The 14,672-nt window shown below is 34.6% G+C and overlaps 5 protein-coding genes across 5 annotated transcripts; 2 read left to right on the top strand and 3 right to left on the bottom strand.

Annotated features, from left to right (window-relative positions):
• Nucleotides 1–94: 94 nt before the first annotated feature.
• Nucleotides 95–4,334, top strand: NAEGRDRAFT_69230 (uncharacterized protein; the record flags this gene model as incomplete). The annotated part of the gene is made up of 4 exons (XM_002675478.1): nucleotides 95–669; nucleotides 712–811; nucleotides 856–4,234; nucleotides 4,267–4,334. The coding sequence occupies 4 exons, from the start codon at nucleotides 95–97 to the stop codon at nucleotides 4,332–4,334; spliced, it is 4,122 nt and encodes a 1,373-aa protein (XP_002675524.1).
• A 520-nt stretch (nucleotides 4,335–4,854) lies between these two features.
• Nucleotides 4,855–6,561, bottom strand: NAEGRDRAFT_69231 (uncharacterized protein; the record flags this gene model as incomplete). Its single annotated transcript, XM_002675565.1, has 1 exon — nucleotides 4,855–6,561. One exon carries the CDS (start codon nucleotides 6,559–6,561, stop codon nucleotides 4,855–4,857), a length of 1,707 nt encoding a protein of 568 aa, XP_002675611.1.
• Nucleotides 6,562–7,056: 495 nt separating this feature from the next.
• NAEGRDRAFT_80249 (importin beta) lies at nucleotides 7,057–10,868 on the top strand. Its single transcript, XM_002675479.1, has 2 exons — nucleotides 7,057–7,425; nucleotides 7,828–10,868. The coding sequence occupies exons 1-2, from the start codon at nucleotides 7,121–7,123 to the stop codon at nucleotides 10,772–10,774; spliced, it is 3,252 nt and encodes a 1,083-aa protein (XP_002675525.1). The 5' UTR covers nucleotides 7,057–7,120; the 3' UTR covers nucleotides 10,775–10,868.
• A 575-nt stretch (nucleotides 10,869–11,443) lies between these two features.
• Nucleotides 11,444–12,743, bottom strand: NAEGRDRAFT_80250 (retinitis pigmentosa GTPase regulator; the record flags this gene model as incomplete). The annotated part of the gene is made up of 3 exons (XM_002675566.1): nucleotides 11,444–11,995; nucleotides 12,041–12,216; nucleotides 12,270–12,743. The coding sequence occupies 3 exons, from the start codon at nucleotides 12,741–12,743 to the stop codon at nucleotides 11,464–11,466; spliced, it is 1,182 nt and encodes a 393-aa protein (XP_002675612.1). The 3' UTR covers nucleotides 11,444–11,463.
• Nucleotides 12,744–13,049: 306 nt separating this feature from the next.
• On the bottom strand, nucleotides 13,050–14,522 carry NAEGRDRAFT_80251 (uncharacterized protein; the record flags this gene model as incomplete). Its single annotated transcript, XM_002675567.1, has 1 exon — nucleotides 13,050–14,522. The coding sequence occupies one exon, from the start codon at nucleotides 14,520–14,522 to the stop codon at nucleotides 13,056–13,058; it is 1,467 nt and encodes a 488-aa protein (XP_002675613.1). The 3' UTR covers nucleotides 13,050–13,055.
• Nucleotides 14,523–14,672: the final 150 nt, after the last annotated feature.

Genomic DNA, 14,672 nt, shown 5'->3' on the forward strand with positions numbered 1-14,672 from the left:
ATCAACAGATTAAATTTCAGTATATCAAATAAAGCACTAAATCCTCATACCCTTACTTTGATATGCCACGTGTTATTACTACCTTCATTAAAAAATGCCCAAACATAAAAATCATCCCACGCATACCACCACATCAACAACGACTACTTCTCAACAACAACCAAACAATAATAATAATATTACTAAACAATCGAGTACAACAGCATCAACAGCACGTCGTGGAAGTACAACAACAGCTACAACAACAGCACCTGTAATAAAAAAGGAAACAGAGGTGAAAAAAGATGATCCGACTAGTAATAATTCGAGGAATATTCATGAAGAATTGAGAAATGAATTATTTGCGGAAGCTATGGTTTTTCCGGATTCGATATCTTTTTATTATGTGAATGAACCTGTTAAAAAACCAACACAACAATTATCATATTTGGATGTTGTGAACAAACCTAACACTACCAAAGAACCCGAGAAGAAAATTCCCAGATTGGAAGAATTTACAATCGATGACCCCGAGAAAATTGATTGTACTAGGAAAATACAAATGATTTATATTTGTACAGTAAATTATACGGACGAAAATTCACCAATGTATAAACAATATGTTGATCACTTTTCGGAGGAAATTAAGAGGCCAGAAAATAAGCAATCATCTGTAAAATTAATAGTTACGTAAGTAATTAATTTCAGAAATTGAAATACAATTTCAAATAGTATTCCAGTTGGATATCCAATTCTTCCACCAGAAGTTTCAATAGAAAATATGTCTACTATTTCCAAAGAAGCTATCAATTATGTTTATCAGAAAGTAATGGTAAGTTGACCTCAATTATTTGTATTTTACTATTAACGCAATAGACGAAATGTGAAGAAGGCAAAGGTTTCCAACTACTTCACGACATTATTACCACCTGTACAGACTCACTTAAAGAGTATGCTGATAGATTAGAGGAAAGTTATTTAAAGGAAATAGATAGACTAAGAGAAGAGAAGGAAAGGAGACAGCAATTGGATAAACAAATGGAAAAGGAAATTAATGAAATGGGTGCCAAAAGAAAAAAGTTGATCAAAGAGGAAAAAACTAGAAAAATTGAACAGAGAATGAAATACTTGAATGATAATTCACCAACACCTATTACTAAAGTGACTGAGGATATTTTCAATTATCAAAAAAGTGTTAGTGGAACACCAACAAAAGTAGGGAAATCAAGCTTCTTTGTTCATGAAGAGCAGCAAACTGATAGTGAGGAAGAAGAGGAAGATGAAGAGGAAGACGAAGATTACTTTGATAATGGAGAAGATGAAGAGGAGGAAGATGAAGAAGATGAGGAAGATGAGGAAGAAGAAGAGGAAACATCTGATGAGGAAGATGGAAAACCATCAAAGTTTTTCAAGCGTTCTGGACTTGTTGACACAAGTGAGGAGGAGGAAAGCGATCAAGAAGAGGAGGAGGAAGAAGAAGAAATCATTGTAACAGAAGATGATGAGGATGAAAGATCTTCCACTTCTAAAAAGAAGGCTACCAAGAAGAGCCATGCCAAATCCTCATCCTCTCCAATCAATATTTCATCTGCCTATGATAATAGCTCATCTAGTAACAACTCGAGTCCAAGTGTAGGAGTTGCCTCCTCAAGTCCTTCTAAAAACTTTATGCACTACTACCTTAATTCAAAGAAGAAAAAACAAGATGAGGAAGATGTTGAAGAATCCACAAATGGTGACAGAACTCAAATTCTTCTTATACACATGCTTAGAATGTTTTGCAATAGGCTCTCTAAAAATCAACAAACTGCCTTTACAGATCTTTCTGATCAGCTAATGAAAATAGGAGTACTGAACTCTGGTATGAGAAGGTACACAGAAAACTTTGCAGATCTAAAGGACCAATTCAAATTATTATTTAACGAGCAAATCAAATCTTCGAGTGAAAATCCATCAGAGCCATTCTCTTTCTTTTGGAAGGAACCAACTGATCAAATTGACTCTTCATCAAACCATGCTTCCAGATACAAATCTGATTTCGAAGAATTGGAAAAGCTTGGAGAGGGAGGTTTTGGTTCAGTGACAAAGGTTAAGAATATGCTCGATCAAAGAATTTATGCCATTAAGAAAATCAAGTTCCATACACAAAGGGACGAAAAAGAGGAAAAGACAATTCTCAGAGAAGTTAATCTTCTGTCAAGGCTGAATCACAGTTACATTGTCAGATATTTTAATGCATGGAGAGAAGAAAACAATGAGACTATTGATAGTGAATCTGATTTCCTGAGCACACCTGAAGACAGTGAAGCTTTCTACGATTATTCATTCTCTTCCTCTGTTCATTCAGAATTGAGAACCAAAACATATTCCGAGATGAAATCAGCCAACACTTTTAATAAGAATTTGCCTACTCGTATACTTTACATTCAGATGGAGTACTGTCAGCAAATTCTTTCCGATCTGATCAACAATGCCGAACTTTCCAAGGAAGAGGCTTGGAGATATTTCAGACAAACTGTGGAAGCTTTAGATTACCTTCACAAAAATGATATTATTCACAGAGATTTGAAACCTTCGAATCTTTTCATCAGTGTTGATAAGACTATCAAAGTTGGTGACTTTGGTTTGTCTGTGGCTGTAAGAGGAAAGAGCTACCAGCAATCTAGGCAATTAAGCAGGGGAGCTTCAGAACATTCATTTTCTCTTTCCAATTCGTCAGATTTGTCAACTGGTGTAGGTACTATCATGTATGCTGCCCCAGAAGTTTTAACTTCACCTCATTACACATCCAAAGTTGACATTTATTCACTAGGAATAATATTTTTCGAAATGCTTCATCCAAGATTTTCAACAGGCTCAGAAAGATTGGCTGTTCTCAGCAAACTTAGAGAATCTGGAAAAGTTCCAAATACTTTCCCAGCCATTTACGAGAAGGAAAAGGAATTGATAGAGTGGATGCTTAACTCAGACCCCGAAAAACGACCAACAGCTGAACAACTCTTAACCTCCGAATATATGCCAATATCTACAACTGAGGAAAAGTTGGCAATATTATTCAACAGAAAAGAGAAGGATTTTTCTATAAGTACAACTTTCAATCTTTCCAGAGTCTATGCTAGAGAAAGAGCCATATTGAGGTTACAATCTGTTTTCCAATTACATGCTGCTGTTGAATTTGATGTCGAGTCCTATTTCCCAAATACTGACCAAATCGAGGGTGTACTTGAAAAGAAAAATCTTTGTCCAGTCATGTTTGAATCTGGTAAATTAATGAATATTGCAAGAGATGGTTCCATATCACTTGCTAGATACCTTGCCAGACTTCCAAAAGATGGCTACATCAAGTTCCTGAAGAGATATTCATTCCTTACTATTGCAAAACCTTCTACTAAAGAAGGTATGGGAATAGAAACCAGACAAATTTGTTCTGTAGACATTGTTGGTTCTCGCTTTGGAATGATAACAGATGCTGAAATCATCAAGATGATGTCCAGGGTTGTCTCTTTCTTTACACCAAATGCTGGTTACTGGGTGCTGAGAATCAATCACTCAGGAATCATTTATTCTATATTGGACTATTGTGATATTCCAAAGAGTGAGCGTGATTACGTCTGTGCATTTGCCTCCAAACTTAAGAAACATAACTATTCTTGGGACAAGGAGAAATTCATATTAGATAGAGGTAAACCAATTATCAAAGATTTATTCCGTCTTCATGAAGCAGTAGATGTTACCAGACAAAAGTTGGCAAACATTTTCACTAATATTGGAGCTAGAGAGGCACTAAATGATATATCCACACTTTTGGACAACTTTAGAATATGGGGAATTGATAAGTCGAACTTTAAAGTTGAATTCGATACAAGCTTGACCAATAACTACCAAAGATATAGTGGTTTAATATTCCAATTTGGTATTCAAAAAGGAACGATGTACATACCAATAATTAATGGTGGTAGATACGACAAGCTCGTTAGTAATTTCACACTCTTTGATAAATTGCCTCATAACGTAGTTGGAGCAAATATCAAATTGGATAAACTTTTCAAATACACAACTATGGTTGAGCATCCTCCAAAATTAGAGTCCCCTACCGAGGAAGGAGAAGAGAATTCAACCATTCCTCCATTTGATAGTGGTGTACCTCAGGTTTTAGTTTTCTCTGAGAATAGAGATATCAAAGAAGAAAGAATGAAAGTTGCTGATTTATTGTGGGAAGCTGGTATTCGTGCCGATTTGACCTATGACGATAATTGTGATTATGAATTTGTAAAGAATTATTGCAAGCAACACAAGGTCAAATATATAGTTGTGACAAAATCAAACTTGATTTCAAAGAATTTGGTAAGAATTAGATTGAGTGATCAGAAAGCAGAAAATGGTGTAAAGAAAGCCAAAGTATACGAAATTGATAAGAGAACCCTTGTACAATACATTACTAGTGACGGTAAAGTGAAGAAGCCAACTATGCCAACAACTTCTTCTACTGGTAATCTTCAAACACTTTCCAGCTCATCAGATAGTATACTGCCAGGTAGTGCATCTATGGAGAATAGACTAGATGTTCGATTCCTACAACCAAAGAACAAACCTAAACACCAAAGCACTGCTACAATTGCAATGAAAAAGTGTAATTTACTCATCAACTCAATGGTTGAAGACAGTATCCTTCTAGTTTCACTCTCAATGACATCACAAGAAGTTAAGGAAGTCACTCCAAAGGTTTCAATTCGTGGCAATCCAGAATCTGAGCTTCTTGCTCGCTTCCTCAAGGAACATGATGGAAAGACCAATGTTTTTATCTATACATCCAAAGATGATAAGGTTTCCATTCTATTCTTTAAAAAGTAAAGAGAAGTTGTACTAATTGGAAATTTATTCCTTCTTCTTACAACAACAACAACAGAGGGTTGTAATAGGCCAATACACAAACTCATAAACATCCATCACAGTTCTATTATCGTAAAGAATGTAGAGTAATAAGCCCACATTACACAGCAAGAAGAACTCAACAATGAGCATCAACCAAACAGCCAATCCTTGTGAAATAATTGTGGTGTAGGTAATCTTTTGAATGGCAGTCAGTAAGAAGAAAATACATGTCAAAAGGAAAGTTACATTGGCCATAAACATGAATTTGGTAAACTTGAGTGAGGTGAATGAAATCTTTTGCTCTTGCTTAACTCTGGTAACATCATAGTACAATTTAGAACCAAAAACGAATAGAGATAGGGCAATTCCAATAAAAATAACAATCACAACTATCAATACAATACCAGATGCGAAAGTATCTTCCACATCCACTTGAGAAGCAATAATCCAACCAACAGCAATCAATAATAAAAATCCACCAATAGTAAATAGGACAACTCTCAAAGGCATCAACAAGACATCTGCTGAACCCTTTCTTCTATTTGAAAAGGCAATATTACTCCACAAGACAACAATCAAGAAGAAACTGACACACATGGCAAAGAACATTAATGTGAAAAATACATCAATAACAGTAAAGATGGAAGATGGTCTAGCAGAGTGAACAATAATTCTCACCAAAGTATAGGCACACAGAGCAGTAGCTAATATAATTGTAACACCCAATCTCAAATGTCTAATTGCAAACCATTTGAATGGAACATAAACTTGTTCATCAGAGTAACCTAGAGCTCCATCTTCACTACCTGTCCACAAAGTTCTGATATATGTATTAAATCTGACTGACATTGTTCTAATTGGTTTTAAGAATCTAATTTGCAACAGGGATGGAATCAGTAAAACAAAAACTGCAAAACAGCTCTCTAAAAAGTAAACCAATGTGAAAATGATATAGTCAATATAAATCTTGGCATCAACATTCTCGAAAATATTACAATTAATACCAAATCTCTGTTGCTTTTCACAATAGCACATGATGAGATTAGGAATATCGAAATATAAATTCGATCGGTAAGGGAATGATAATGGTGTTGCTGCCTCTGTTCCACAAATTGAGGTGGTACTAACTTGTGAGCTGGTCATCAACTTTTCCTCAACATCTCTCCTAATGAATGGACAAGCTTGAGGATCCCACACACGACTTCTCAATGTATCATTATTATATCCACAATATTTGCAGTACATATCCGAAAATCCTCCATTTCTCGTGGCATCCTCTCTCCAAAACAAGTAACTGCCAGCATAATCATCAGAAGGTCGAGGACAGAAATAATATTCACACATTTGATCGATGCTAATTGAACCACCACCAAATGAGAAAGTTTTCACATATTCACAAATATCTCTACTCCCACTCGTGAAATACATGATAGTATCGGCAAAATTATGATAATCTCCCGAAATGAATAAGAAAGTATCGATATAGACCTTATTAAAGCAAGGATAAGGTGTCGTATTGTTTTCACATGGTTCCACAAATATATCTGGAGAGAAATAGATTGAATTATTATTTAAAGTTTGATTCACTGATAGATAAAATTGTCTTTTTGAAAGTAGTGTTGAATTTTGTGAAATGACAGGTGAATAATTCCAAACAAATAACAAGACAACAAGTAGTATTGAAATGTTTTTAACAAGAATGTATGACATGTTTGCAACGGAGAGGAAATTATACTTCTCTATGATGAACTAGTTATTAAATTGATAAACGTCAAAAATCTCCTATTCAGAGATGTGTTTTCAATGTGAGTTTTTGTGTTATTTTTTTCTGGTTGATTGTTGACTGGTGCGGCTGTTGTGATTTCCAACGAGTGACATGAACGGTTGTAATTTCACATTTAAACAATAACAACACTATTTTCTTGAAAGAAGAAATGTAGAAATGCCATTCACGCAACAACTTTCGGATACTATTTTTCACACAACCACTTTACAATGACCCAAATTTTCTTTTGTCTATCATAAACCCGTATGGTCAATTGTTGTTTCATGTCACAAAGTTTGCACATCCCTTATCAATCTCTCTCAATAATCAACGCACCCTCACTCGAGTAGTTTTTTCACTGCCACTAGTACTGTGCTAAATTGACTTCAGCAATTTTTTGAAGTTTTTTTGAAGAAAAAAAATCCAACACACGAGTCGGGACCAAATTTTCCTTGTCGGATCATCACAACTTATTATCATCAATTAATTGTGTTTGCCAAAGAGATGAATCCTACCGTTCCAGCATCAATTACCAATGCTCAAGAATTGGAGCAAGTTTTGCTCTGTTTGATGGTTCCAGACAGCAATATTATTAAACAAGCCGAAGGTGTTGTTAAATTGTTCATGAAACAAAAGGAATGTTTAGTCGGATTTGTTTCTCAGATTAAGGGATCTTCACATATTGGTGTTAGACAATTGAGCGCAGTCTTGATGCGTTTAAAGTTGAAGAATCATTGGAAGAAAATTGAACAACAAACAAAGGAAGAAATTAAACAAAATCTTTTGGAAGCCTTGTTGGCTGAAGCTACGTAGGTTTTTATTATAGTTTATAGGTGGATATAATAATAATAATGATGATGATAACTATGGTGTGATGCCAATGTGATACTATGATAACATTAATACTATTACTATTTAACTATTATTTACTATTATTTACTATTATTAATACTATTATTATTACTATGATACAATGATATTCAATATTGTTATCCTTTTTCTATAAAACTTGTTGCATATGCTACTGTATTAACTATATAATGTTAAATTTGGATTTTGAATAACCTCCTAAAAACAAATAACAAACTCTACAATATTTGTGAATTTAACAATTAATAACAACAACATTATAATAATAACAAAATAATAACGACAATAATCATACGGACTTGGTATTTGACAAATTACTCACTATTGATATTGGAAAATAGTCACCTTGTGAGAACATCATTAATTGAACTCATCGGTGTCTTGTCTTGTTATGAAATTTCGTCGTGGCCAGCACTTCCACAATTCTTGATGCAATGTGTACAACATGAACAATCTGCTTTTAGAGAACTTGGTGTTTCACTTTTCAACGTCCTTGTTGAAAACAGTCCAGAAGAAATGCTTTCAAACTTTAACCAATTGTTGGGAGTTTTACAAAAGAGTTTGGTTGATACTGATTCCAATGTCAGAATTGCTGCTTTGAAGGGTATTCGTAACTTGGTTTTGGAAATTGAAAGTCCAAATGAAGATGAAGGACCAGCCCAACCAAATGCACAACTCGATGGTGTTATTCAAACTATTCCACAAATTGTTGAAGCTTTAAAGACTTGTATTGCTGAAGGTAAGGATGAAGAAGCTGCCAACTCCTTTGAAATTTTCGACGAATTGGTTGAACACAAATCAACTGCTTTCGATACCATTGTTCCAAACTTGTTAAATTTCATGTTTGAAATTGCCCTTAACACTGATTTGAAGGAAGATTTGAGAGGAAAGGCCACTACATTTGTTGAATGGTGTATTTCTTACAAACCAAAGTTGATGATCAAGATTGAAGTTATTCCACACATGTTGAACGTTGCTTTCAAATTGATGAGTGAAACCAATGAAGATGAACTTGAAGACAGTTATATTGCTGATGATGATGAATTAACTCCATACGATCTTGGTTCCTCAATGATTGATAATGCTGCTGTTGAAATTCCTAGCAAGTATATTTTCAGAGATATCATTGAAAGAGCTGTTCCATTGTGTCAAAGCGCCAATCTCTTTGAAAGAAGAGCTGGTATTACTGCTTTGGGTGTTGTTGCTGAAGGTTGTCAAGAACCTGCTAAGGCCAACTTGGAACAAATTATTGCTTTGATTGGTAGTGGTTTCAATGATCAAAGTAAGGTTGTTAGAGCTGCTGCTATTTTGGCTACTTCAAGCTTGGCTGAATTCTGTCAACCAGAAATTTTGGAACATGCTGACAAGCTTGTTCCTTTCATTATTCACAATCTTGATGACAAGTCATTCGAAATTAAGGAAAAGTCTGCCTACAGTTTGGACATTTTCACTCAACATATGGAAGGTGAAAAGATCAAGCCATACCTTGAAATGATTTTGCAAAAGTTCTTCTCTATTTTGAATAGTAATGATAGAAAGGCTCAAGAAGTTGCTATTGCTGGTATCAGCGCTGCTGCTAATGCTGCTGGTAAATTCTTTGAACCATACTTTAATCAATTCATTGTCATGATGAAGCAATTGATGGAAGCTGAAGGAAGTGACATTTTGGTCATGAAATCCAGAGCTACTGAATGTGTTGGTATTATTGCTTTCGCTGTTGGTAAGCAAGTTTTCGCTCCATATGTTCAACCATTCATGCAATTGGCCTTTGCTAACCTTCAAAAGAATAATACTTCTGAATTCAAGGAATATACCTTCATGTTCTTTGAAAGTATGGCCATGACTTTGGGTCAAGATTTCCTTCCATACCTCGAAAGTGTTGCCACTTATGTTATTGAACAAGTTTGTGCTGATGATAACATTTTCGATGTTGAAGGTACTCAAGGAAACTCTATTGAATCATATGGTGCCAATTTGGCTGATGATGGTGATTCTGAAGATATTGATGAAGAAGATGATGATGATATGGGTGGTTTCGATGGTTCTAACTATAAGCTCACTGTTAGAACTTCTGCTTTGGATGAAAGAACTGCTGCCATTTCTGCTGCTTGTCAAATTGCTAAGGCTGTTGGTCCACACTTTGGTAAATATCTCCACCAAACTGTTGACGCTGTTGTTGGTTATGCTGACCACTTCCACTATTCCATTAGAAGACAAACTATGACTTCTATCAGAAATCTTATCTATGCTGCTGTTCCAACTCTTGAAAATCAAGTTGACAATCAAGAACTCAACGAAGATCAATTAATTGTTGTTAACAAGGTTTTGGACGTTTTGGTCAAGATTTTGACTACTGAAGAAGATAAGGAAACTGTTGCCAGATCATGTGAAAGTATTATTGAAATTTCTCACAAGTTTGGTCTCCTTGTTTTGGGTAGACATATTACTGAAATCATGGATGGTGTTATTCAACTTCTCAGAAATAACACTCCATGTAACAGTTCTGAAATGGAAGATGAAAGTGATCACGACATTGTCCTCATTGACGTTGTTGCTGACATTGTTGACACTGTTGCTGGTCTCTTGGGTCCATCCTTTGCTCCATTCTTTGAAAAGGTTTTCCCAGATTTGATGAAGTACTTGCAACCAACTAGACCTGTTGGTGACAGAATTATGGCTTTGGGTACCATTTGTGAAAGTTTCAACTCTCTCCAAGAACACATGAAGCCATACGTTCAACATGTCTTGCCAATTATTTTGAATACTATCAGAGATGATAACTACAATGTCAAGAGAAACTCAATCTATGGTGTTGGTGTTGTCGGTTTCTTCAATAAGGATGAAGTCCAACCACACATGATGAAGGTTTTGGGTGCTTTGCATCCAATCTTTGTTGAAAAGAGCAAGCATCATCCAGCTGTTGTTGATAATGCTTGTGGTGCTATTGCTAGATTTATTGCTTGTGGAATTCAAATGCCACTCGATCAAGTTTTGCCAGTCTTTTTAGAAGCCATGCCATTGAGAGAAGATCACGAAGAAGCTCCAATTTGTTACACTGCTCTCTCCATGTTACTCGAAAATCCAACTCCAATTGCTTCAGTTTTACCAAAGGTCTTCCAAAAACTTGTAGAAGGTTTGTCCTTACCAGTTGAAAAGCTCAAGGATAAGCAAAAGCAAGGCATTGTTGAAAGTATCAGAAAATTCTCTCAACAATATCCACAACAAATCCAACAAATGATTTCAACTCTCTCATCTCAAGAACAACAAGCTCTTCAACAAATCCTTTAATTTATTCCAAATGTCTAACCAGATGATTCACTGAACTGTATCATTAAAACAGCCTTCTCTCAAGTAAATAATAAAATCATTAAAATTTCTCAAACTCTTGCTCAATAATTTCCAAACCAATAAACCGAATTTTTACTAAGGGAAAAAAATGAATCCACACCAACGACCAACACCAACAAGAACTTCTGTTTCTCTACAAGCAGAACAAGAATTAATGAAATCCATTCAGAAATTAAGGTTATCTGCTAGGGGAGATAGAATTAAAAACAAACAGGAAAGAATTCATTAAGAGAGTGCACCACGGATTCCATTTATTCGAAACAACAGTTGGTTCCAACTCCATCCATATTTCAACTGCAGCCACGGAATCCTTTCCAATCATTTTCTTCTTTTTAGGTGCCTTGCAATCACAACAACAAACCTAAAAAAACAACAATAAACCTCATCAATGCTCTTCTATACGACTAAAAGAAACTTTATTCAATCCACCAATCAAGCCCTCCTCAAGGTTCAACAAAAGAGTAAAAGTGTTGTTTCCTCTGCTGCAAGATTGCACGCAAAGAGCTGCCCATGCAAGAATTGCCAACAAGTAATCTCCATCAAGTTCTAAGGAGCAAAAAGATGAAATAAAACCTAATACGAAATATGTATGAGGAGAAAGATCCTTGTATTAATTAAGAGTAATTTATTTAAAAACAAAAAGTAACATCCGAAAGTGGTTTATCTTCTCTCAACAAGATCTTGTGCATCATCAAACCAAAAGACTTGTAACTAAGGCAGAAGAATGTAAAGTAATCGCCACAATCAATGTGTTGAATGTGATTTTCATTAGTGAGACGAATATAGGATTGATCTAAATCCAATTCAGAAACTGTTGTGTTGGTAATTTGTCCAGATATACCTAATTGGCCAAATCTATTAGATCCTGAAACAAATACTCTCTTTTTTTCACAAACAAGAATTGTATGAGACTCTCCACAAGTGAGATGAGTGATACTGGCTACACTAGATCTTTCATTGATGAATTTCTCAATTTCAACCATTCTTTGGAATCCTTGTGGTACATTTCCAGCAGTGTAAATTTCACCTCCTGATGTTACAATAGTGATAAATCTGGCACCACTTGCCAATTTTGCAATTTTCTGACCTGGTGGACTTTCGAATATCAATGTGCAACTATGAGCACGCTCTGATTCTAGATTATTACCAAATTGACCATTTCTGAAATTATTGTAACTAGATTGCCAACAAGTATAAAATAATTACCTATTCATTCCAAAAGCATAAACCTTCTTTTCATCAACAGCCAATGTTGTGTGAAAATATCCACATGCTAAATGAGTAATTTCTCCCTTTCCAATAACAGAAGTTAAATCAACATGAGTAAATTCTGGCATTGCAATTGGACGTCCACATTGTTGAAATCTATTTTCTCCAACAGCCTGTTAAATAATTTGTCAAATTGAACGTTTTTAAATATTGGTAACACACTTACAAATATTTGATTTTCTGAGGTAACACAAATTGCAAATGAATGTCCACATTCAAAAAGTCTAATCTTCTTATTTAAAATTTCTTTTGAGGTTACCATTGTAGGTCTCGGAACTGAAATATTTTGAGGAAGAGACAATTGACAATCATAATTTCTTCCACAAGCGAATAAAACATTATCTCCCATATATTCACAAATGAAATAAGTGAATGAATGTCCACATTTAACATTCATAATTTTCAATGCCTTTGGGCATTCCACAGGAATCTCAATCCGAGTCATTAATGATGAATATGGACAAGTGCTCGATGGAATAGTCAATTGCCCATAAGAATTTTCACCACATGCATAAATTTCATCATCAATTGTTACAATTACAACAAAATAAGCTCCACACGCTACCAACTTGATTGGTTTTTGAATTTCACCTGAATTCTTATTATTTCTAACTGGAAGTGGTTTATAGGAATTATCCATTGTTGATAAACCTATTATTTTCATGATCGTTAATTTTCATCATCAATTAAAATATTTAAATATTTTGATCAACTTGAGATATTTACCCAATTGTCCTTTTGCATTGTTTCCGAAGGCATAGAGAGCCTTATTAGCTGAACCATTTTGGAGTTGACTATGATATAAATTTGATTCATATTGTTGATTGTACTTCTTATCGATCACAACGCCAATTCCTTTCACATTGGTCGATGAGGTATTGTTATTGAATGCTGATTGTCCCATTTTTTTTTAAATTATAATTATAGTAAATAATATGTTAATTATGATAATTTAATAATTATTATTAAATACAAAACATCCAGTGTAGGCATGTCTGATAGGTTCAGTTTTCCTCAATAATGTACGAATGGTATTGGATCTGGTGTTACCAGTTACCAAAGTTACATTTCTAAAGTATTGTTCGAAAATTTCCTTAAATTCACCAATTGCCCAATCGATTAATCTATTTTCATCCAATAGGGTGAGGATTTTCATTCCATCTCTTGAACCATCCATTAAAAAGTCTCTAATTATTTCTGACTCAGTGGCACTACTCGTATTTGGATGATGTAATTTGCAGTAAATCTTCCAATGCTTTAAGGTGTAGAGAATGAATTGGATGAGTACTCTACTCTTCTTTTGGTTTTCCTTCTTGTTTCTGGTTCTGAATTCTTTTCTCACACCAACGAACAGATACATCATATCTTGTAACAATCCAATAAAATCATTTCTTTTTTCTCCAATGCCATTGCTTTTAGAATTATTTCCATGAGCAAAGTTTCTTTCAAATAGATAGTTCAATCTTGTATGCTCATCAAACTTATCCAAAATAGCCATGATCTTTGTAATCTCCCCATCAAAACAGGAGAGTAAGTCAATTTTCAAAGGATGATATCTTCCATGTTTTTCACGTCTACAATACTTGTGAATCTTGAGAATACTTTCTGTGATACGAAAATGGGTATCCTTTTCTAATTGCTTTTCAAATATCAACTTCCAGTCTCTGTGCTTATTGACAGACTTGGAGAACCTCTTACTGTCAAAGAGAATCTTATTCAATTTAGTATTGATATTGTTTTCAAATTGTTCTTCATCGTTTCCTAAGAACACAACTGGGCTATTGATGGATTTCAAAGTGTAGAGTGTTCTGTATAATCTGTTGAGACTCTTGTTTTGCTCGATATAGGTTTTCATTAGGGACATGTCAGTAAATTCTGTCTTTGGTGTCAACCAGTATGGAAACAATTTGTTAAGGTCAGAGATTGCACAATTCAAACGATAAAACACCTTTGATGAACTAAATTCACCAATCTTGGTTTGGACTCGTTTTTTGAAATCATACTCAAATCTGTTGGTACATTTACCAACCAACAAATCCTTCTTTTTATCTTCTGAATAAGAATCCCATAAACCTTTAAGTCTATTTCCCAGTTTATCAAAATCACCTGTACGCTTGATGAATTTTCCTCTTTTCTGAACATATTTAATTCGTCTTTCAATATTGTTTCTGATTGAAAGGTATGCCATGGTTGTATAAAATTGACTGCTATTCACAATATCCCTCTTATTTTCCAAATCATCAATACTAGATATTCCCAACATGTTCAAACTAATATTCTTACAAATTGTTAAAAATCCTTTAATACACAAATCATCGACCGATAAATGACACAAAATATCATGCATCACATCGGGAGAAAGCATAGCAAAAGTGCTTCCACCACAAGTGGCAGCAGGGACAAGCTCATGTTGACTCATTTTTTTTAAAGTTTTTTGTAAACAAGTTCACGGAATGAATACCGAAGAGTTGATATTATGTGTATTTTCATTTTCGAATTTGAGATCTATATCTGTATCTGGGATAGTACTTGATTTTTTTTCTTGCCAAATGCCAACTTCTTTCATTGC

Source organism: Naegleria gruberi (assembly GCF_000004985.1).
Source record: "Naegleria gruberi genomic scaffold NAEGRscaffold_33, whole genome shotgun sequence".
Taxonomy (NCBI): Eukaryota; Heterolobosea; class Eutetramitea; order Acrasida; family Naegleriidae; genus Naegleria; species Naegleria gruberi.

Excerpts from the sequence above, each read along its gene's own strand:
- NAEGRDRAFT_80249 (XM_002675479.1), top strand. The coding sequence starts at position 7,121 with ATGAATCCTACCGTTCCAGCATCAATTACCAATGCTCAAGAATTGGAG. Across the intron at positions 7,426-7,827 it reads GCCTTGTTGGCTGAAGCTAC|TCACCTTGTGAGAACATCAT; the intron begins GTAGGTTTTTAT and ends ATTGGAAAATAG.